The 25,478-nt window shown below is 40.3% G+C and overlaps 1 protein-coding gene across 1 annotated transcript in view; it reads right to left on the reverse strand.

The window, feature by feature from the left end:
- DOCK8 (dedicator of cytokinesis 8) overlaps positions 1-25,478 on the reverse strand; it is a 107,683-nt gene that overhangs the window by 79,297 nt on the left and 2,908 nt on the right. The window contains exons 2-12 of the mRNA XM_067569331.1: positions 24,105-24,280; positions 18,993-19,064; positions 9,341-9,464; positions 7,457-7,669; positions 6,342-6,427; positions 4,994-5,060; positions 4,111-4,260; positions 3,294-3,374; positions 1,472-1,631; positions 700-833; positions 375-468 (exon numbers count right to left, since the gene is read on the reverse strand). Of these exons, the coding sequence (XP_067425432.1) occupies positions 375-468; positions 700-833; positions 1,472-1,631; positions 3,294-3,374; positions 4,111-4,260; positions 4,994-5,060; positions 6,342-6,427; positions 7,457-7,669; positions 9,341-9,464; positions 18,993-19,064; positions 24,105-24,232 (1,309 nt within the window). The 5' untranslated portion in view covers positions 24,233-24,280. The remainder of the gene's footprint in view (positions 1-374; positions 469-699; positions 834-1,471; positions 1,632-3,293; positions 3,375-4,110; positions 4,261-4,993; positions 5,061-6,341; positions 6,428-7,456; positions 7,670-9,340; positions 9,465-18,992; positions 19,065-24,104; positions 24,281-25,478) is intronic.

Raw genomic sequence — 25,478 nt, forward strand, 5'->3', positions numbered from 1 at the left:
CCCAATCTCTGATCCATTCTAAAAAGGCATTAGGAAACCAGTAAGGATTTTGAGAAGTCTGCTTTAATCCCATTCTCAAAAATTTCAGGTAAAACCAAAAAACTGAATGAACCCTCTGTAAATTATTGATGAAAACAAACTAATTTAGAGTATAAAACTAACAATAAATCTCTGTCTGACAGGGTGAACAAATTAGCCGGTCAAAAATTAATGGCTGGCTTGATAAAGTCCTTAATAAAATAAAAATGCTCCTCGTAACACAGATTATAGCCCTAAAAACCCAGGTGATAATTGCACAGGAGGGCTGAGATTTTCATTGGAGTTTACTGATGTTAGGTGCCTATATCTCATCCCATCCTAAATACATTCCATACCTGGGATGGATTTCACTCTTCTCTGCAAGGAGGAAGATCTCTTATAGTCAGTTAAAAATTTGAATAGGTCTTCATCACTGAGTCGGTCTCCTTCCTGTCAAGAGAAAGACAAATTAATACTGCTCTAAGGGTGGTATACGCAGGTATTGTTACCTACTTTTATGAATTAGATATGCCCACAAGACAAACTGTTTATTTGGTGGGAATTATCCTTTTGTTCCTCAGTTACAACACTGAGCAGCATTTTTTCAATTCAGTTCACTTTAGCACGTTTACCAGCATGATATAAAGCTCCACACACTCTAAAATAAAGAGCATACTGTACCTGTTTTAAAAAGGTGTTGATGGTCAGAGTGGTTGATTTGAAGTTTGTCACAGCATAATTGTCCTCTGAATTGAGGCTCCTCTCAGAAAATCTTCTACCTTGTAGCATTCTTTTTTCACCACTAGATCCTTTCCCTTCAAATGTAAATTATGTTTTAAAACAATTCATCTTATTTTGTTTTGATATAAAGTCATAAAACATGACAACTATACCTGAATTTAGTGCTAAAAACACTGCAAGCACCTTGCTATCTCAAGGGAACATCAAAAGACCTTAAATTTGTATTTTTCATCGACTCAATGTAAGGCTATGTGAAACAAAGTAGTAAGTGTAGAATGTATTCTGTTGAGATTAACATCATTTCTGCTACTCAGCATGATGCTATTCATTTCTTTAGCCCATAGCATGATGGGAGGTGGGGCTATTGTTGGATGTCGCTTGACTAGGTCTTCTATTCATTGTGGAAGTCTAAAAGGACTGATCTTACAGCAGTGTAAATCAAGAGTAACCCCACTAAAGTCAATGGCATTCCACTGCTGTAAAACCGGTGTGGAATCAAAGTCAGGCACAGAATGTGTGCAGTGGGACTATGTAGATCGTGCATAAGACCACATTTAGGGGCTCCAACTGATGAGCATATCAACTTGTTACGCGGATGGGAAGGGAAAGCTGAGCAGTTCTTAACTTCAAAACTTGTCAAGACAACACTTTGATTGAACAACACATGGTTACCCTATTAACATTACATTAATTAGAATATTTAAACTATTACCATTTAAACCTTCTGCCTCGGGTAGTTCTCTTTCAAGTGTTGAAATGTTAAAGAAGTTGGTTAAGCTTATGGGAACCCAGGCGAAAGGCATGCGGTATTTCCCCAAACGCTGACAGAACGACTCAGCTTGGGCTTTCAGTTTCTCAGCCTTTTCTTTGCTCTAGAATAAAGGGGGGGAGGGGAGAGGAAATACAACATATTAAAAGGCCTAAATTTGACTATGACTATGTGAAGGCAATTTTCAATGTGTATGCTCAGCCTTCTTCCATTCTGTTTATACAGGGCCCAATGCAATGACTATTGAAGTCAATGGGAGTCCTTTTAATTGCACATGGCACATATTATATAACACCGCTCCAGTACATGCAAATGCAAAGATGGTTTCTCTCTTTCTGGATGAAATTCACCTTTGTAAAGAGAGCCAGCACACAGTTTAGGCATCACTTAAGTCAACGTATATCCTCAAAAATGGGACTTCAGTGTTGTACAGGCCTTGTACTAACCCATCTGCACAGGGGTGAACTTCATCCTCTGTCTCTGAAGTGCTTACCACTACGGTATCTGGGAGGTAATGTGGCACAGGTAACTCATGTCATGTACAGTAGGTCACTGAACTGTAGTCAGATTACAACAGCTTTAACGTTACTACTGACCTGGTCCAAATTCAAAGTAGTGCCCAAAGGTACAAGATAAAGTCCCCCCCTTCCCATAATGCTGAGTAAATAATACCCGTTATATAAAAAGAGTCAGTAATTATATATACATAGTTGAGTAAAAATAAACATTTTAAAAGCCTATAATGAAATAATTATGCCACAGAGCCTTCAAAGTCATTGCGATGTAATTGTTGGTTACCATACACTTACAGAACAGATTTGTTTTTCCATATTCAGAGTTAAGGTTAAAAACCTTTGCCTCTTCCCTTTCATTCAAAAATGTGTTAAGTTTTCTTATACAAGTAATGACAAGGTATTTATTGACCTTGTTTCCATGAATATCATGATTTTCACCTCAGGTGACAATTAATCTTGATATTCACCATAACAAGTCAATATATGTCATTATTATATATATTCTGTTCTGAATATCTTCATCAGAATTATAACTGTTCTTTGTCTGAAATTGACATTCTAAGTCTACGCCTACACTATGAGTTAGGGGTGTGATCCCCTTCCTTGTGTACATGTACTCATGCTAGCTTTCATTGAGCTAGTGGGAGTACAAATAGCAGTGTAGTCGCAGTAGCCTGTGTTCCATTTTCAGGCCGTCTCCCCGCTGTCCCTACCCTGCTACCGCAGCTACACTGTTATTTATATTCATGCTAACTCAATGAGAGCTAGCACGAGTATGTGCACCCCTATTCATAGTGCCTAAAGGTGAGATACCTTTAGAAGTCCAGGAAACACTATCATGCCCCTCCTGAGAGGTAAATAATGATTAACTGAACCAATAAAGAGACATCTGATGAGATGGTGCCTAACTGGCCATGTACACAACCAGATGATTTACACACACAAATCAATTATTTGTGTCCACACGTGGTGTAAATATTTGTGTCTGCCAAACTTTGAAAATTCAGCTCCTGGTTGGTTGACATTGCTCAAAACTTTCTAGTTATTGATTTCAGAGGAAGCAAACAATAAAAACATACATCATCATCTCATGATTTTTTCAACCAGTCACATGAGCCAGAATTTTCTCACATAGATAACAAAAGGCTTTTTCTGTTAACTGTTTCGCAGATTCTAATTGGAATATCTATTCTCCTTGCTTTCCCCCCTCCTTTGTTTGCATTTAACAATCATGGCAGTATCATACATACCTTCCCACCCTCATTTTCTTTCAGAACGATGTAGGGTTCTGCACAGTCTCCAATTTCTCCTTGCTGAAGGACTTTTTCAATCTACCAAAATATAGTAAAAATATGAAAGCCATAAAAGAAAAAAAACATACATGAAGAAAAATATAATCTTTTGCTTCTCTGTCAGTATGAAAGAGCTGGACTATTTCACAATGCTAGCCCAGTACTAATACCATTAACAAATTAAACAAATACATAATATAAAATGCCTGTGATTTTCTCTGATTTTTTCTATGATTTTCTCCATCATAGCAATTCTCCCATCTCCCATCAGTGCTTAATAAGGAAGCAAAAAAAGTAGTAAATAGCAGAACTTCCAATCTGGTGTCACTGCATTTGTACTAAATCAGGAAAAGGTTAGTGTATTCTAAATGAAAAAACAGCTCATACCAACTTAATCAGAGAGTCGAAAAAATACATAAACACATCAAATCAACACTAACTGTAATTCACTAAAAACATTAACTATAATTCAAAATCAAATGGCTTATTTTATTTTGCTTTTAAATTTCTCTTGGAAAGTGACACAGAAAACTATAAATGTTTATAGGACTAGTATACTGAGTAGCAATATAGCTGTCAGTTTGTGTGGCTGAGAGATGTGTATAGGTTCCTACGCCTCTGATATCAGAGTTATCTCTAAACATATCTCTAAACAACTAAACAACAAGAAATTCTTGTTGATTATTATTACCTTCTCCAAAAACTTCATCTTCATGAACCCAAATCATAGCCATAGTCAGAAAACCAGCAGAATAATACAGCCATTGTGACTTACCTTTACTACTAGGTAGACATCAGAAGACGGGTAAGTGACGGAAAATACTGCAGATCTTGCCTGACTAGATGAGTCAATGCACGGGGTATGAGATCGCAAGAATCCTTTGAATTGCTCTGAGTTCAGGTCACAATGAAAATTTTCAGAGATCTTTAAAACCACAAAAAACAAAATTCCCATATGTTTATTTGTTGTTATTCACTGCAAAGCAAAGCAAAGCAAAGCAAAAGTGTATCAAAGGATAAAACATGAGAACATCAGAAGGTATGATATAACAAGAGTTAAAAAAATAAAAACAATAGTTGGAACTGCAAAATCATTACAGAAATTCAAGTTTGCATGCATATAAAATTCCCATTGATTTAAATGGATACAGCGTTAGACCATTATGATCCAAATCCATAAAGTGTTGAGCACCCCTAAACTTAATGGGCCCAGAGGAGTTAAGGGCACTCAGCACCTCACAGCAGTCTCAGTACACTGCAGGACTAGGTCCTTAATTTTTCACAGTCTGACCAATTTGCAGTCCAGCTCTGCAGAGAGGGGATCACAAATAGCTACACAACATCTTTTTGTGCAACGTGCTCTATGTAAATTGAAGATCTGCTGCAAGCATTTCATACAAGTTAATTCCAGGTGAACAAGCACGACAGTGGATTTTTACCATATTTCCAGTAAACAAGGGTAAATTGCCTATTTTTGGCAATATACCACAAATTGTAACTTCAAAAAACAAGTCACAAAAGAATAATATAAAATACAGAGCCAAATGTCCTAGTATTTTCAACTTTCAATGAAATTCATCTGAAGAAAGAACAAACTGTTATTAGCCATTACATTAATGTTTTGTTATTGTCCTTTGCTCTGCTCTACTGCACCTTACCTTTTTCCTTTCTTTGATATCATAGAGGGCTATGCATGCAAACAAGGGTTCTATTTCTATATCAAACCTGTTGAGGAAAGAGATACAGATCATTAACACTTCACGCCTGTGACTGTGCATATTCAAAAGTAAAGGCTCTATTTTGGCTGTTGTTTCCTTTATGAAGAAAGTGGAGATGGGCATGAGACATCCAGATCCCAATTATCCCAAACTTTGGAAGATCTGTGGGGCTGGGATTTTTGTTTTAACCATGAGAGAGATAAGGTGTCTGGTTCTCTTGTTTGTTAAATCTGCTTTCGCACTCAGATGGCAAATCTGCCTTGTGAAAGATTCCTCCAGTGTAGGAGACTCCTCCAGTGCATATTGATTCCTATGCCACTCCAACTCCCAGCCTTTGGCATAAGAGATGTAGCTGGAAAAAAAGAGGGCATGGGCAAAACATTCCTACACCCTGATGATCCCTGACTGCCATAACAGCTCTCCAGGCAGCTGGCACAATTTAGAAAGGAGCAGAAGAGAAGTCCTCCAAGTGGCCTAGAGTGGTTGTGGGGAATCAGCCAATGAGATAGATTGCAGAGAGAATTAGGGTCCAGCAGACTCACATAAAAGGAGCTGCAGGGCCAAAGTCACTCAGTTGCTGCCTGGAGTTAGAGGCATGAGGATTTTGTTGCTGGCTGGCTGAAGGAGCAGCAGGACCACGGACAGACCTGCTGCTGGCAAGGACAGGGGAGCAAGAGGGAGCTCCTGGCTGGCTACTGGGACTGAAGACAGAAGAACTGCTGGGGCCAGAAAGGGTGAAGAGTCCCCAGGGAGGAGGCACAGCCCCATACCAGGATCAAGGGACCATGTGAAGTCTAGTCAAGAAGGGGCTGAGGGGCTGATTAAGGACTGAGTCCAGGAAGGGCTGCAGGAAGGTAGTGTCTCCAGGGAGAAAGCCCTGGAGGTATGACTCCATACCAGAACCAGGATTATTTAAAAACTGAGCCCAGGGAGGACTCCAGAAATACAACAGAGGGGTAGTGGGATAGGCCCCTGGTGGACTGTATACCCCGAAAGGTATACAGTTTCACATACAGACTGTGCATGTGACTTGGCTGGAGGGCTCAGTCACTGACACCTGTCTGAGAAACCACCAACAGAGGTCACCACAAATTGAGAGAGGTGCAGACAGGCACTTGGTCAGGGGGAGCTCGTGAGAAGTGGATGCCACCCCGATACACACACCTTTGACATTAAAGATGCCTTATAATGGGTCCTGGAGAAATATGTTGCAACAAGTTTCCTACACCACAAAAGAATAAGCATGTGATGGTCACATGAAGCCTGTGAGGAACAGAAAGACACTTACTTCAGAGTCTGCACCTTCACCAAAATCCTGTTGCCCAGATGTTCCTTTGGGCAGTCTGGAATTGGTCGTATCTCCACTGCATCCTCCTATTATTAACCACATTATTAGGCAGTTATTAATTCTATATGGAACCCTTACTCAGTATAACCAGATAGACAATTACTATAAACAATCACTATTTATTGCCTTAATTGAAGAGTGTTTCCTCTCCCAAGCCAGAAAATAAAATCTGACATTTAATTTGAGGTAGGAACCCACTACTATTCTGTGTTTGTACAATGTCTAGTACAAAGTGATCACAAATAATTTAAGCAGATTTGGACATTTGACCACAATGCCTGTGTTTTCCAAGAAAACCCTTTGATATAAAGGGGCCATATTAATGGGTAGAATTCCCACCCTGATTGTAACACAATACACACTCAAACTGTCATCCAAACTTCCCCCTTGCATGGGTGTAAGAGTTGAAGGCTTTATCTTCATTGCAAAAAATGATATGGTTTTCAGATCAAGATAGCTATCTCGATGCAAAATCCTAATGGAGACAAGGCAAAAGTAGTTTTTACCTAGATGTAGCTAGTCAAGGTTGACCCCTATTTTGTACTGAAGATACAGCCTAATCTCCACTAGGCTTTTTTACCTTCTGTTAACTGATTGTCAATTAACGGGAGGTACCTAACACATTAGTAAAGGCTAGAGTGGACACATTTGTTCCCCTAGATATTTATAGCCTTCTATACTGGGGTGAATTTCTCTGGTCCTTACTACTTAAACTTGTATCACACATACCTATCCCATGTGGAAGTAAAAGAATGGGTGAATCAAAATTTGACTTGATTAATATACTAAATATGGGCAAATATTTTCAGCCAATGCTTGGTACACTCACAGTCAAACTCCAACAGCCAAATACAAAATGTCATCTGCATATCAGTCCATAGCTCATCACTAGAGAAAACTCTGACTAAGGAGCAGATACTGTAGCTGTGTAGCCAGAGAGGCCTGGGGAGCTTCCTTGGATCAGCAGACCCAAAGGCCATTACTTTCTGCAGTGAGCCCTAATTCCCATATTTATTAGCATCAGAAGAAAATAGATTGAAAGTCCACGAGCTCACCTCATCTACGGTTGGATAGAGGGCAAAGAGCTCTGCATGCCTATTGACTCGCCGTGCTTCTTCATTCTGCCTTTCAAAGTCCTCCACGTTAACATGCTGCAGCAGATTTTCTAGCCGTGGATCAGGCTGCAGGCTGCGTAAATCAAAGTCACATGATGTGAGGGTGGTTCGTCCAGTCTCATCACAGAGTACATTTAAGGGTCTAGGAGCTGCCTGTTGGGGAGAGACACAAGACAAAAAACAATAACTTGGACATTGGAGCCACAGAGCTTGTTTTTACTTGGGGTTATCCGCTTTCAAATATTTCCTCAAACTTACCTCTGCGGTGAGGCCTACATAACATGTGGCAATGGGTAGGCAGACTGTGTGTTATGACCACTGTTGATTACATGACTCAGTCCTCTCTGTTTCCTTGTACTTGGCACTTGTTGCCTCTCATCATATGCTTAGATTGTAAGCTCTTTGGGGAAGGTACAGTGCTTTTGTTACATGTGTACAGTGCCAAACACAAAGGGGGTTCAATTCTGGACTGGGACCTCTAAGTGCTACCGCAACACAAATAAATAATAATATATTAAAGTTACTTTGTAAAATTGATCTATTATGCATTACTGAAGACTTTTAGACCACTTTGTATCATTTAAATTTCTTTGCACTGTGGCTGGGAGTTACAGTGTGAGATTGGAGCTGTACTGGGTATGGTGTCACCATTACTGGCATTATTGATTAAAGGACCCCAAGTAAAAACTCTGGTTGTGTAGTTGGGTTGTTGCTAGAGTTAGGATAGTGGTGAAAAAGCCAGTCTGTGTGCCTCTTCTTCTCCAGTCCTGCTGCTGGAAAGGAGTTGGGAGGATTCGGCCATGAGTTACCTTCTTCATTGGTCCCAATGTTAGAGAGAGGTGGTAATGGGAGCTTCCTTAGTCCCACTGCTAGGAGTGGAGTGGAAGATCCAGTTGTAGTTTGCCCCTCCTTCCAGTCCCACTCTCAAAAGTTTGGAGGTGTGAAGGAAGTCAGTTCATGAGTTGCTGAGACTATATTGGACACGAAAGCCTAGTGATCTGAGCAATTCCTCGTTTAACTTGGCTCTATGCTCAAGAAGGATGACAGGATGGTAAAAAATGGTGGTGGAGAGTTATCTGCGCTCACTTTTTAAAACAGAAAGGAATCCAGTAATTGCATCGGTTAATTTTTAAAAAAGAACAAAAGTAATACAGTTTGTACTCAGTAACTTTAACTACATTGGGCTAAATTTATCCCAGGTCTATGTCAGCTGTAGCTCATGACCTTGGTGAAAGCCACCTCTGCAACATAATGTCTCTAAGGAGGGGGCAAAAAAAGAATTAAATTCTTCCCTTGTCTATCACTCCAACAGGAGACCAGTACAGTCCAAAATGTGTGCATTGAGTGCAGTCAAAGGAAACAGTGACCCAGCATATTTCATCCTCCTCCACCAGCGAGCCCTGCTTTTACAGAAGACAATGGCAAAACTTCTACTGATTTCAGTGGTGCAAGATTAAGCTCCAAAGCTGCATGTACATGCATACACTGGGACTGAAAATTCAGGGGGACATTCGCAGATGCAATACAGCCTGCCCGCTATTGAAGTCAACACCCCTTGAGATGCAGTGGGCCAGGGTGGTGCCTGGAGGGACTTTTACTCATCAATGCTATGAGCCTGCCTTAACCTTCTTCCATTCTAGAAACAGTGGTTACAGAATTTCACCTTAAAGGCACACATGCATAGAAAACGTGCGCATTAAATTTATATTGCAAAACAAACAACACCCCAAGAATTACATAAAAATAACGATACTGGTTAGGGAGCCTTCTTTAAAGGAAGGTATGATATTTGATAATCTCTTTTAAATATATGAAGAGCAATACCTGATAGCTTGCATCATTGTAATCCAACGTTTCCGATTCAAATGTTTGTTTTTGAAGGGTCTTATGAAAATCCTTTCGGGATCCTTTTTTTTTAAAAGTGCAAATTTCTGAATTTCCTTGGTTTCTTTAATAACACATGCCAGCGAGTCAGGACGCAGTGATAGTTAATGAAAATAAAATAAAAAACAAAAAAAGTAAATAAAAAAAGGTTAAGTTTGAAGTGTTATTGCACAATGAGGACAGCACGGCACTGCTTTAATGGGTTAAATAATGCAATGTTTATTTGGGGTACAGCTCTGTTTGTATATTCTTTTCATAATACAGTATTTTTTAAAAGGAACATTTGTGTATGTCAGTATTGCAAAGAACGGAGCACCACAACTCAGCTACAGTAGAACCTGAGAGTTACGAACACCTCGGGAATTAAGGTTGTTCACAAATCTGAAATGTTCGTAACTTTGAACAAAACATTATGATTGTTCTTTCAAAAGTTTACAAGTGAACATTGACTTACTATCATTTTGAAACTTTACTATGCAGAAGAAAAATGCTGCTTTTAACCGTCTTAATTTAAATGTAACAAGCACAGAAACTGTTTCCTTACCTTGTCAAATCCTTTTTCTTAAACTTTTTTAGTAGTTTAACACAGTACTGTACTGATTTGCTTTTTTTTTTTTTTTTTTTGGTCTGGACCACTGCTTAATTGCATATTTCTGGTTCCAAATGTAGCGTGTGGTTGACTAGTCAGTTCGTGACTGTGGTGTTCATAACTCTGAGGTTCTACTGTATTACCCACTGTAGTTAATAGAAGAGCCTGATATGGGCACAGATCCTGCAAGGTTCTTCACAGGCTCCAGTTCCCACATGGAGTGATTTGAAGGTTTGGAGCCCTGATTAGCAATGTTTTCATTTTAGCTGGCTCCCTGCTGGTGTAGTTACATTACAGGGAACACACTAGAAACTGGTCCCTTCTGAACTACTGTTATGGTACCTCAGCTTCAATTCACTTTGCCTGAAGACACATCTAAGGCAACACAGCACAAGTAGCCAGCACTATTTAGCCTCTTCAAACTGTGAACTTGTACAGTGTAAACAATAAAACTCAATACGGACTAAAACATGTTAATAGATTCCATTTCAAAATACAGGCTGTCAGTTATACAGAGTAGGAAACGTATCGCTAACTCTGATTTTTGAAAAGCCAGATAAAAGCAGAGAGGAAAAATAACTAGCATGTGGTAGTACATCCAATAACCAAGAAAATAATTTAATAGATTGTGATTATTTAGTCTTAAAATCATTAAAACTGGATATGGAAGAAAAGTCTGTATAAGAAATCCCATCTGTGAATTTTATCAACAAAAGATGACTTTAATGACCACAGTGATCAAGTGCAAAAGAGGCACAACAAAGAAATTTATTAGTGGATGTGTTGGAATGTGCACTTTAAACAAGAACCACTAGTAGGTGTCAAGCAGATCCTAGGATACAGAATGCGCTGACATAACCCATAATACAGTATATTAGACTATGTCTACACTTGCCGCCAAATTCAACGGCAGTTGACAGGAGATACTTTATATAGCTTGCATATCTCCCGTCGACTTCCTAACTTCTACTTACCACAGTGTCTTGAGTTTGCTGTGCCAACGGGAAATGCCTTCCCGTCGATGCAGCATTACTTCACCTTGTGGAAGTGGATTAGTAGCGTCGATTTCCAGGTCAATTGAGCGGGTCTCCACTTCCGCTCAATTGATCCGGATAAATCGATCTGCCACCGTCAGTGTAGACAAAGCCTTAGAATGCAATAATTTGTAAATCCAGCAAACACTGATGACAAGTGTTTTACGATAAGGGTTCCAACACTACAGCTTATAATAGTGACACAGCAACAATTCAGCATATTATTATAGAAGGCTGTAGTATACTTTATAGAAGGAAGCATTCACTTACTACGGATTGCTAGTGAACTCATTCAGTGAACTGACAAATTACAGCATTAGGATCTCACAAGGTTTAATGATTGGGTTATATTCAATGATAGTGTAGATGGTTACACTAGTTTAAGTTAGTTATTCTACAGAGGTGTAAGCAGCTGAGGGATGTGACATGCCACTAGTAATTCATGCTGTTGGAATTCATTCAATTTTATTTAGGTTCTTTTGTCATGATCATCACTGTAGTACCTAAGTGGTATGTCTACACTGCATCTTGGAGCAAACCTCTCAGCCTGGGTAGACGGACCTGAGCTAGTGGGGCTTGTACTAGAATGCTAAAAATAGCTGTGCTAACATTGCAGTACCATCTCCAACCCACTGTACCTCTTGAGTCCAAGCTAAGGTGGCAGTGTGTCTTCCAGCTCTCTAATTACTAGAACCCTGTATCCTGCTAATTGGTGTGGCAAATGAAAATAGGGAGAATGATCATGTGGAGTGATCTTTATACTTCAAATTTAGTACTCTTTTTGGGTGTAAATCAGGCCATTGGGTCGGTCTGATTTAATATAAGTATTTTTGTCTTGGTTTCATCTGCTTAGCCCACATTAATATTTATAGGAATCATGAGTTACATTCCCATGCATCACAATGAAAATATTATCCTTGCTGACTCAACAAGGTTAGGATATGCCATAGAAATAAATCCAGGATTTACAATGACATTGCTGAGATGATGGCATCTCTTGTTATTTTATTTTTAAAGACCTTCTCACAGGTGTCAAACCAGCATGCATCCCAGATCTAGAACAGCAAGCTGTGGTGCAGTAAAGAACACAGAAGCTGGAGCTGTGCTCAGTATAATCATGGACTGAAAATGACCACACCCTGATAAAGAAGTTGCTGACCAAAAACCAAGTGACCTTTTTAACCAAGCAAACAAACTTTTATGTTGTGAACTGGTTTTGTTTGGTTTGACTAAAAAAGTACAATTTATTCAAATGCTTAGTATACATCACAATTCCCTCTTAATTCCGAAGTGGTATTTAGTAACCTTCAGAGCTGTAAGAATGAGATCTTTATTGACCGTTCTGAGAGGCCAATATTACATGCTGAAAGACCTGTGGTCAGGAGCAGCCTGGTCCCAGCACGCACACCAAACTGGGTACCTCCTGAGTTCTTAGCCTTTTTCTCCAGGGCCACTCATTATGCTACACAGATGACCTCTCAATACAATGCACAGATAAATGTGTTGGCCCTAAGACACCTGTTGCTTTTGTAAAGTGGAGCTCCCTTATATTTTATTCCATGTAGCACATCCAATACACTCTGTGTTTGTTATGGTAAAAGGCAGGCACAGTTTTATCTACCCTCAACTTACCCACTCAGTGGCCTTTAGTTGCAGAAAACAAATAGAAATGTCTAACAATGGCATTGCTGCTGGCACACTGCAAACTAATTGTCAGAAACCGGAACAGAACAGACTACTATTCTCCCAGATTCACTTCCCAGCTTAAGTATCACAATCTTGACAAGCAACAGGATCTCGGGCTGAAGTAAGTGCATATAAAGAGGTAGGATGGAAAGCAAAAGGAAGCATAAAATGATGAACTGCTGCAGATCAGAAGAGTTAAACCACAGCGAGCTTAAACCCTAACTCAGCGGGCAACAGGTTCCATAGCACAATTCTACTGTACTTGGGTAAGGCTGCTGTGGTGCTACTTATTCCCTGCTGTTGCTGGCAATTCTGCCAAATACTGCAGCCATGTCATGGTTTCATTTATAACATTGTTCAAGAGAGAAAGTAGGATTAAGGAAGTAGATATCATGAAACAGGATTAGTGACAAACAGAAAATCAATGAGGTCAAAGCTCTGTTGAATAATTTTAACAGTAAAGTCTTCTACATTCAGCATGATATTTATCCAGTATTTGAGTGACATTTTTAGTGCCATATCAGGAATGCATACATTTTGACATGTTCTATAATAACATTTTGTAGCCAGTCTCCCTCTCTTAGTTACAATATTCTGATTTGCTCAGCTTCCTTTCCATAACCTTTCCAAAGCAACAGCTAAGCCCCTTAATGCCTTGATGGTTTGCATAAGTCATAATAAGTAATTACTGATCAGGAAGACACTTTTTCCCCCCCATTACATTTTGGGAGTAACTAAATTATATGCACCAGTGTGTTTGAATTTTAATTGTTTACCAGTTCACTGAGAATGAAAAATGAAGTCATAAAAGAGAAGATACCATTTCTTGACATCCCTGCTCTCCTTGAGTGTGACCTTGTTATGGAATTGCCTTAATCATCCAGGATGAAAGACAGGAACTCCAAGCTGTTTTATTTTAAAGTTCCTACCATTCAAAAAGAGGTTTCATTGTTGCTGGAGGTAATGCAAGAAACCACCAAAACCTCGATAAACAGTTTTAATTATTCAAGTGCTTAACTTTCTTGTAAATTATAGAATGTACCAAAAATCACCTTTTTTTCTTCCCACTTCTCCAAAAATTTTCATGGAAAATACTCATTTTGAAAAGTTGTTCTAATATCACCACATGATGGTACTTAACATTCACAAAGCAATTAACTCTGTTTTCAGTGAACAGTCCAAATTACTGGGCCATGCCCTGAATTCTTCATGGGCCCCAGAAGAAGACACTCTCACACTAAGGAGTAAAAACCAAGCCTCCCAGACTGCTACAGCTGCTTCTGGGCTGAGCAGCCCCCACAGCCATCATCACAGTCCCATTCACGGTGGGGGAATGACAGTGGTTATGGATCTACCAGCTATCCAGTCACAGATGGTGGCCAGCATTCAAATAACAGGCAAGAACCCTTCAGTGGACAATTATGGAAAAAACTTGCAATGGGGAGCCTCAGAAATTAGTGGTTGGCTTACGTCCTGAAGAATGAGGGTTGTCCATTATAAAAAAAAGTATTCTGCCCAATAGAACTTGGGATGTTATTACCTTTATAAATGTCTAACCCTTTTTTGTGTCCTGTGGTGCTTTAATGAAGATGCTCTAAGCCGAGAGGAGAGAGCTCTCCTCTTGGCTTAGTTAATCCACCTCCCTAAGAGACAGTAGCTATGTCAACGCAAGAAGCTCTCCTGTAGCATTGTCTACACCAGGGGTTAGGTCGGTATAACTACATCGCTCAGAGGTGTGGATTTTTCACAACCTTGAGCGACATAGTTATACCAATAGAGATTTATAGTGTAGACTCAGGGCTGGTCTACACTGGCAGTGGCAGTCGACAGGAGACTTACGTACGTTCACGTAGCGTGGCGTCTTCATGGTTCTGCGTCGATGGGAGACGCCCTCCCGTCAACTCAGCCTTACTCCTTTTGGGAAGGTGGACTACTGGTGTGGACAGGAGACCCCATCTCCCGTCGACTGAGTGGGTCTTCACGACCCATTCAATCGATCCTGCTTCATCAATTACTGCAGGGCCTGCAGTGTAGACATGCCCTCAAGCATCTGTATTTTTCCTCCCTGATTGAATCTTGGTCCAACAATTTCTGCTGCCTCTTCTACATCTCTTTCTTTTCTTCAACCCCCGCCCCCACTCCACCCTCTTGTCTCTCTCCACAGGAACTTTCCAATTTCTTTTAGGAGAAAGTTGACAAATGACATTAGTTTCTTCATAAATCCATATCTCTGAAGGGTGTTTTTCTGCCACCCCTCTATCTGCTCCCTTGATCTTATGACCTTCTTTGGTTCCTTTCAGCTGTACATCACCACCCCCTGCAGCTCCCAGTTTAAAGGAAAAGTGGGTGAGGAGAGAGCCCTGACTACTTTCCCTCAAAGAACTGTTGTCAGCCAGACATAAATTAGAGCAGCCTTTGAGTGACATGCATTACAGCTCATTCTCAGCTCAGCATTGAGGCAACCATGTATCCATGTAGTCATGTACAAATTATATATACACAGCAGAAATATGCACACATGCAAAATACTTTTGTACATCTGAGGATTTCAAAGTACTTAATAAATATTAAATAAGCCTCACAATGCCCTTCCAATGCCCTTCCAAGTTGAGTATTATTATTTACCATTTTACAGATTGGCCAATATATAGTTTAAGTAATGTATTTAAGATCACAGAGCAAGATAGTAGCAAACTCAGGAACAGAACCTAGATCTCCTGGCTCCAATTTCTTACTGTGATTCCTCAAACGTTTTGATTCAATTGTTCACAAAAAACACATATCCATAATTCCCTTTACCTGGATGAGCAAGGTAGTAAAACATACAATAAGTCTGAGTATGCTTGTATATAGGAAACAGTATTTGTATGACTCCATTGACATCTATACATACACAATTCATCAGAGCATTTTGTAATATTCTATATGTGGTATTGTTTGTCTCAAGTACTTTACTGCTCACTATCCATTTGTGCACACCCATTTGTGCACACACCCATTTGTGCACAGACACATTTCACACACCCATTTGTGCACACACACCCATTTGTGTACACAGACACATTTCACAAGGTGGTTACTTTATAGATCAAATGAGGCATTAACTTGAAGGGCATTTACAAAACAAGAATTGGTAAAGGGAGTCTCAGTTAGCTAGCATCCATACTCTGTGTATCGTAGATACTGACTGTGAAATGCACTGCTAACCTGTCTTTAGTGCCTCATTTTGTGTAAAGGAATCCTCCAAATCTCCTGAGAATGTAAAGCCCATTTGTCCAGCACCTATGCAGGCAAAACTCCTATTAGCCTTAGTGAGTGGTTTGTCTATGTATGAACTGCAGAACCATTTAGAATAAAACTGGCCTTCAGCTGCTCTAAGGATCAGGGATGCACAGCTTGGCTGGACACAGAAATGTGGGCTTGTATTGTAGTAAGGACCAGAGTTAAGGCTGTTTGCAGAACCTCAGCTGGCATTTCACGCGTCTGAGTGTTTCACTCTGCAATCTGAACATCATTAATGTTTTCTTTTGATTGGTTGGTGGTTGGTGGGTTTTTTTGGTGTAATCTGGGGCATTTGGGGGTTGACAGGTTCTAGACAGACGTCAAATTTTTACTGCTCCTTGCCCAAGCAAAACAGTGTCAATATCCCACCTTCCCTTTTTTTAAAATTTGTATTTGTATTTAGGCTTCTAAGATTCAATTTAAGTCATTAGTCGATAAATGCCAACTTTTCCTGACATGCAGAAATTGACAAAAAAAATCCAACAACGAAGTCAGCAAGCGCAGCCTGGTCACCCGCCCTGCAGCTGTGTGGAGAGCTCTCTGCAGCCCGGCTCACTACTGCGCTGACCGGGAGCACAGGGGCCCTCCCCAGGCAGGAGCTATTCAGCAGTGGGGTGGCCTTCCATGCAACCAGTGACTTCTCCTCCTCTGGAGGGGGTGTCTGTTCTTCCCCAGCAGGAACACAGCCTCAACTTCACCTTGCACCCAGGCGACTCAGGCCCTTCGGCTGTGCTGAGAGCCCCCTGTCGGCTTGCTGTCAGTGCTGGGAGCTCCCTGCAGACCCGCTGTCAGTGCTGCCCTAACCTTAGCCCTGCCCTTCGTTTCCTGTAACTGCGAAAATTCAAATCCTTAAAAATAAAAATCACTATTATCCATCAAAATTACAAAAAAATAAAAATGGAGTTCTGCCTAGCCTAACCATATGTTCAGATTAATTTACAAATTGCCAGAAAGGGAGTTGCTAACAAACATTGCACTTCCGCCTGGACACCCATGGAACGTACAGCACAGATCCTATCTGTGACTCCCATTAACATTTTTTAAAGTACTCCTCCAGAGAGTTAATGGGAGTGGAGGCATTCAGCAACTCTCTGGCCCTGGCCAATGGGGCTCTTAAAAAGTAAGCCACTGACTCTGCACCTTGAATTGCATGGACCCATATAAAGTGAGGAAACAGATAGCTTTGAAACTGCTTCAAATACTTTCTGAAATGAAGCAGCTGACTCGGACAATATGCTAACCATCATATGACTTCAGTCAATTGCTCGTGCGACAGGGACAGTGTCACAGAACCCATGCTTATGCTTCTGACGCTGCATTTCTCTTTCAAGTTGCCACTGGAAATTAGTTTATGTGAACATTCTAAGTAGAGGTTAAAAAATAACACAGGGAGCACAACTTCAATTGACATTGTGCTTCCATTTAGTTTGATAATATCAAATACGTTAGTTTAAGTACAAAAAAGATCACTAACTGCTCCACTGCTGAATGAGGTAAATCCAGCAAATGTACTCGTCCAATACTGTCCTGAACAAACTGCACTTGGTATATCCTGATGATCATTTGATACATTCCACAAGAAACTTTTCCAGTGCACGGGCATGTTCTGGCAGCAGCAGAAGTCTGCCCATAAATTACATTTCTGGCTTCTGTCCAAAAAAAACCATTTCAATCTCCTGTTATCTGATAAGGGATTCTGAAATAGCCTTTGAAACCTGGCTCTTTGGTGAAACCTACAAAGGTGGCCAAACCTTATAAATTAAACCAGCAGGACAGATATAATTCCTTCTCCATCTCTCCCAAAATCTTCAGAGACACAGGATCAATTGCATTTTGAGAAACAAAAACATTTTAAAAATACAGACTCTAAAAAGCTCTATTGCCTACACTACAGCCTTCAAACTAAGGATATGTCTACACTGCAATCACAGAATTTGGTTGCAGCTCAGGGAGACATACTTGAGCTAGCTTTAGTCTAGCTGGCTCAGGTAGCAGAACAGTGAAGCTGTGACAGCACAAACTTCAGCACAGGCTTTCCAAACCTGGCTGGAACCCTGAGTAATTCCTGGTGCAGTTAGTAAACAGTGAAGCTCATGCCCCTGCAGCTTGACTGCTCCAGTATCCAAGTAGTTTAGATATCTCTACAGGAGTTGCAATCAGAGCCCATGATTGCAATGTAAACACATCCTAAGGAACAGTTGTCTTATGTGAACACTTCAGTTTGTGTATATACATTTGAACTCAATAGAAATACACAGTTTGCTTCTCTACCCCATCTTACTTATAATGATATAAGTGACATTTATCTAGAGATTTTTACCCTGACAGATCCCAAAACAATTCACAAACTTAAACAACACGAAACCTACAAACAAGGATTCCCTTCATCCACCAGTCATTACAATCATCCCTGGGGTGAAACAGAAAAACAGTCTAACAGCAGACAGCAGAACCACAAAACAATTTAGGACAGGAAATGAAGAGAACCTTATCATATGGAGAGGGAAGATGGAATTTAAGAAGTGAGAATATGATTAGTCAATTTGGGATTTGGTCAGGATTTTGTGAATGGTGTCACAGGAATTTTAATGACCACAAGTAATCAAGATCTCAGTTTCACATCTCCTCCCAAAGTGAGTACATGAATCTATTTAAATAGATTCACATGGCTCATTGTGTGGCAATTAAAAATGAGTAGTATAATAAATACAGCATTCATATTGTACAGAAAACATTCATCACTTAACATGAAATGCTTTCCTCTGGATTTATTCTGTTAAAGTTCTAAAAAAATAGTAAGCAGCAACAACAGCAAGAATTTTTAACTATAATACATCTTCCCAAACAGAACAAAAATGTTGAAATATTGCACTGAAAATGCACTATTACCTTCAGCAATTCAAATTTCTCTTCTGTGGGATTAGTTATAACAACACATGTTACTTTACCAAATAAGATACAGCAAGGTATTTGCTATTTTATTTGCAAATATGTAACTTACTTTCGATTCACAATCAGCCATTCCCGAATATATGTCTGAACACAATCCCTGACATGTGGATCCAATTCAACACTGGGAAAGAAAATTTTAAAAAAACAAACAAACATGTTAATACTTTAAAATCACTGTCATATCTGAGAAGGGGAAGATTTATCTGTACTGCATGTGTTATCTTGTTTGGATTTTTGCTGCTGTCCTGGTTTTAACAGTTGACAGAATTAACTATTTACCACTCTAGATAACTCATGAATACAAGACTAACCCAATGTTTTATGACAACCGTAAAATATTGCAAAACAAAAGAAAGTGTCTGGACATGAACACAGGGTCTCAGACAGTCATACTCTGGGCAGCGAATCCCTTCATGAGAATGCAGCTACATGGCTATTTTTAGTGGATTAGCTTGATCAACATTAATGCAGGTATGTCTCCTTAAGCTGAAAATTACACGTTCCAGCCCCAAGGAAGACATACCCTAAAGTAGCAAATAGTAAACTTTCCATCACTGGTACAGCGTTTTTGTTGTTATAATTTGTTTTGGTTTTTTTGTAGTGTAACTAAGTCCCTTTAAATATGCCATGTAATCAGTTTGGCTGGTGGTCTGTCCTCCCTGCTCTCTGCGTACCTCAGAGTGCATTGCCTTAAATGCATGCCCATGTCTTCCAGGCACTTTACCTCTTGCTCAGGCACTATGGGACAGCTGCAAAGATTTTCCTCATAAAGTACAGATATTAACATGGTAGTGGTGAACATCCAGACATGGTTGGGTTATGTTAAAAGCTGCTGTGTGCACATAAATCAACAATGTTTGTTGAAGCTGGTTAGCTGAACTTGTCTCCAGCTAGTTATAAAAACACTATTTTCCCTCTACTGTAGACAGGGCCTATAAGGGCTTTACCCAGCATGAATCTATACATTTTTCCAGTGAAAAGAGAACACTGCTACTCTTCACTAACACCGGGACCTACAATCTATATATTACATTGCTATACAATGTAACAGTGTAATATTTTTACCCATCTAATCTAAACAGAAACTCCAAAGTATTAATGGCTTCTTACCCGCCCCAGAAAACAAGAGCTTATTATAAGTAACAAGAATCTTTATCTTATTATAGTAATTATTTTATATAAAATTATTTTTAGACAAAAATCATCCTCTGTGCAAAACATTATGGAATACCTTAGGATTTATATGATGCAATCAGCATGGAGTCGTTTTCTGAGACATTTTTAATACACTTTTTGTGCAAAAACTAGATATTTCTTTCTCCATGTGAAAACCAAAAGGAATAAAACTATTATCCACAAAGAGGGGGGAAAAATAGGAAGAAAATACTTATATTTAAGTTCACGATTAATAGATGTAGAGCGACTGCGTAAGAAAAAGTTTAGCATGGATCAATCACACTGGGTTTTGAGCAGATGGTCTACATTTTAAAAATGCTTGACTGAGCGATTTCTAAGAAAGTAGCAAGGCCAGTTACTGCTCTTGAGCCATAGCCACAGAACTCCCACTGACAGGAATGGCAGTGGTGCACTTGGATCAGAAGCAGTACATGGCTCTTTATGCTTGAATTTGATTGCCCTCTCAATGTATAATACTAGGAGATAGTGCAAAATCCATGTTAAATTACTAGCGTGGATATGACTTAACCCAACGAAAGGAAAGAAGGTTGAAAATGCACCCTTACATGCCCATGTCTGACTACTATAGCACGTACCACTGCAGCACATTTAGAGTTCTCTCCTGATTTGAGGGTGCTTACACATAGCAGGATAATTCTGATCTTAGTGACACTTATGCAGCTCCATTGATTTTTTCCATTTTCTCAGTGAAGTTGCACAAGTTTAAATGAGAAAAGAATTTGACCCTGGGGATCAGATTCTCAGTTGCGTTCTGACCCCTTTGAACTTCCTGAGTGGTGCAAATGGCCAGAAAGCAGCTAGATCTCTCCAGCGGAGAATTTCCTGGGCAAAGGAAGACTCTGAGCTGGCTCCAAGCTGATATAGTTAGTTCATGTGCCACCATTCCCACCCTTTGGCTATGCTCAGCCATCATACAGACCGTTAAAGACCATAGCCAGTTGGCATAATTTAGAGCAGACCTCAGGTTGCTCTAACCTATACAGGTGCTCAGGGTGATTCAGATCTGCTTTGAGAGTGAGGGAGCCATAACCAGTTCTCTGCCATCCTTGCAGCATTAAAGCTCAACACAGCAGAGAATTTGGGCCAGACATGTCATTTACTGAGCATTCTGGAGTGAACGAAACATACAATTTCTATTCTAATTGAATTTTTAGGCTTTTCACTTAGGCACCATACCAATGAACAGGTTTTGCATAGTTTAGTTTTCTGTGAAACAGAGGAGATCTGTACTGGAACATTGCTGACTTCAGATGTATCTAGATATGACTACTTGCACACCAAAATTTGACTGGTGTGGTTCCAGCTGTATATCACACACTTGTATTTATAGTCCAACAATCCAAAATTATACCATTTTTGCACATCTATTCCAACTCATAATTAGAGAGAGAAAACTCTGCTAAAACTCATTAGAAAAGTCTCCAATGCATCATTTTTTCCAGTTAAAAAACTCTACTACTCATAGTTTTATTCTGTTTCTCTAGCTGCCTTAGATATTTCCAGGGTGCCCATCATCTGTACTGGAGCACCACTAACAATATTTAGTACTTATTTACTGTCTGATTCAAAGCCCATGAAATTCAATGGAAAGACTCCTAATAGTTTCATTGGGTATCAGATCAGGCCCATTGTGCTTTACGTCACTAAAGTGACTTCTGGAGATTACCAAATTTATCCTCACAAAATCCCTGAGAGGTAGGTACCTATGTAAGTATTATTATCCCCCTATTACTGACAGTGAAATTGAGAAAGAGGGATTTAGTGATTTGCCCAAGGTCATATAGTACGTCAGTGGCACAGCAAGAAACAGAATCCAGTTCTATACTTAGTCCATGGTGCTTCATCCCAATATGACCACAAATGCCACTCACCCCCTTCAAGAGGTGAAGAAACTTGATGAGGCCAGCAGCAAAGGGGGACAGCCCCAGCGGCGAAGGAGGAAGACACTTTCTGAGGGCACCAGGTAGCTCCTCCCCACTCCCTTGGAGTCTCTGGCACCCATTGGCCAGTCAAGAGGAAAGGGGTACTGATTGGCCTGCATCTCCCAGCTCCAGAATTTAACCTGGAGCATGGAACATGCAGGGCTCCATTCCAGTTGCTTAAAGTTCATCTCTACATGACCACAAGGCACTCAGAGCCACAGACTGATTAACAGTGCCAAGCTGCTCCAGTGCCCGACTGCAGCTGTTCTTTTTGGTTGTTTTTCTTTTTTGTCTCTAATCAATTTGGTCGTGATCAAATTGAGCTTCCAGCATACCTGATGCTGCAGCAGGAATGGGACCTTTGCTACCAATGTTGCACCAATGGTTGCCATAAAAATAAAATGATTTATTTTAATGACTTAGGATCAAATTCTGCATAGACCTATTATAAGAATCCAGGGGACTAGAACCCATGTCTGCAGGATGACCAACATTTCCACACCGCCAATTAGCAGCCAAGGCAAAGTCATGACAAATGTGCTGTAAACCCTGGGAGACTGGGCACCACAGGAAATGCTACCCACAGAAGACTTGATTGGCAGCACCTCCCAGGACCTCTGATTGGTCCAGATGCATTATTTAAGCATGGAAGAAGGTCTGTACAACAAGGCAGAACCCTGGCCTGCTACTGAGACAGAGCTTGCCTTGGACCCAGATATACTTCTGCCTTCCCTGACTGCAGGTACCTGGTTCTGATTCTAAACTCCAACTCTGGGTTCTGACTCTGATTCTGACCCTAGACCTGACTGCACACATCCATTCCTGACACCTACACCCTGTAAAACACCTGTAAGACTTGCATGGCATACACTGTAGATAAGTGTAGAATTTGCCACTAGCTGTTTTATTCTTCAGCCCTTTTATAAACCCCACTAGTCTCTATAGGAGAGATACACGCATAAGGGCCCCAAAAGGAGGCACTAAGTCTTCTAGCTTTTTTTTAAGAGCAGTGCAATGCTACTCTACATAGCTTAAACATATTTCTGAAATTTACTTTTACTGCTGCCAATGCACAGCTGTGCCAGTATAAAAGCACAGTGTGGAAGTGCTTGGCAAATTGGTACCTGGTCCAAAGTCTACTGAAGCCACTGGAAAGATTCCCACGGATTTCAATGGGCTATGGTTCAGTCCTTGGAGTGATTGCCCAAAAAATTCTGTGGGATGGGGAGAGATGGGTAGCAGACAGAAAAGGGAGGAACACAGGGAGAGGAAACTAGTACAGGGGAACAAGTTTGGGCTAAAAGTGGCTGTCACATTTAGGCTCTCGAAGAGACCTCTAGCCCCATGCAGTGGCAGCAGCATCTGCTCAGGCAATTATGCAAAAAAATGTGTGAGGTGGAGGTGGGGGAGTGGAATCAGGTATTTTCCATTTTCAACTATGAGTTTCAATTAAATAAACTGACCCTTAAAACCACCATTTTTAAATGGATACTATCTGATTAAATACCTTGGTTAAAAATGCTTTAACTTGTGGAGTCAGATCATGAGCTGGATGGTGAAGAGGCCTTGCAGTCCCATCACTTGCATTTATTGGCGAAAATTACATAGTCTCAGAAATAAAACTCTCTTCCACCAATTAGATCACAACAGTCATCCATTACGTTGCATAAATATTTTCATAGGCTCCCAATTCAGCAAGGTTCTTAAGTACTTGCCTATCTTCACTATGTTAGCAGCACCATTGAAATCAATGGGACTATTCACGTGCTTAAAGTTAGGAATGTGCAGGGCTTAAATTCAGCCAGAGCTATCCGGAGCAGAGCTCCAGTAAATATTTTCAAACCCATGGAGCAGAAGCCCCAAACCCTGGCACCTCATATAGGGCAGAAGCCCTGAACCCCAGGGCTCCAGGAAATACTCTGTGAGAATTTAAGCCCTGTGAATGTGCGTAAGTACCTTGATGAATTGGAGGCATATGAACCTGTACATGTCCTTTTCAATACATTTTTGATCACACACTATTTCAAATAAACTCTTCTTACCCTTCTTCAGGCAAGGAAGGCTGTGAAGTCCTGCATTCTTTTGGAGTAAAGACAATCTCCAAATCATCTTCAGGAAAGTCACCAAGTTCTTGCACAGTGTCTGAGTCTAAGTTGTTCAGCTGTGTCATCAGGAAACCTTCAAAATCCACTGGCTCCACTGCGTCATAAAACTGAGGCTAGAGAGAATAAAAATAAATAGGTGTTTTATAGCAAGGTGGGCTTTTGAAAGAAATAACTCAAGCTTATTGCCCCATCTGTTACTAAACCTAGAAAGCATGTCTCTATTCCTTTATGCAGTGCAAGTAACATTATTCAAAGAAGAAAATGGTTCGTGAAGAATTAGTCTAAAAATGGAAGGTGCAGAAGAGGGAAAAGTTAATTAATTAGAAAAGAAAGAGAACAGTCTAAGTTTAGGCCCTAATTTGCAGCTCCTCTTCACGCAGAACTTTCACTGACTGGTGGAAGCAAGGCCTGGTTCAAGCGCATCTGGGGCCCCTACGGGCCCATTCAGTTGGACCCTATTCCACGTAATCATTCAATCTCTCAGCCCTGCTGATAATTACACTTGTGAGAAAAGGGTGAAGAAGCAGAGACAGATAGGAATGGGGGGGAGGGGCAGATGAGGCGATTCAGAGGCAGGGACAGGAAGCAGGCAGCAGGCAGGCAGCAGCAAAGGGCACCTAACATCCTCAGTGAAAGGCAGCAGCAATATCCAGGCCAGAGTGGCTGAGTCCCTGAAGCAGGAAAAGCAGCTAAGGCAGGTACTGAAGGCCCTGATACCCAACTCAAACATCCAGGCTAAAATCATCAAAATGGCTCACTATTTGAATTCCTGCCTGAAATATTTTGATCCCAATTGTCAGAAGTGCTGAGAACTCACAACTCCAAATTAAGTCCATAGGACCCCCAAGAAGATTACCATCCAAAATCTAAAGACAGGGTTGTTTTCCTCCCCCTTGCTAATACAGGTGACTTTTATTTGTACGATATCTTCCAAATATCACCACAGTAGAACTTTAGAAACACACGTAACTGCTATCGTCATCATCACAAACCTCAAGTATCTGCCGTTTCTGTGGTATATTATGCTGCAACTTAATAAAGCCAAAAGATGTTTAGTCATTCCTAATTAGCCATTCCTAGGTGGTACATGCTCTTCAGAACACAGTTCAAAACGTGTGAACTCTTCCAGTGGCACATACTATCAAGCTGGCTGGTTCTTTTTACTCGCACAGTCACAACAACAGTGACAGAATTTCCTTCTGCAGAATGGAAAAAGGCTCTGAAACACCATGTTAGAACTGTTTCACTTAAAACTACATACACATTCCTTATATATAAATGTACAACTTATTACATATGTAGAGGGTATTG

Source organism: Emydura macquarii, unplaced genomic scaffold (assembly GCF_026122565.2).
Source record: "Emydura macquarii macquarii isolate MOO-44397 ecotype Brisbane River unplaced genomic scaffold, CSIRO-AGI_Emac_v2 contig_2897, whole genome shotgun sequence".
Taxonomy (NCBI): domain Eukaryota; kingdom Metazoa; phylum Chordata; order Testudines; family Chelidae; genus Emydura; species Emydura macquarii.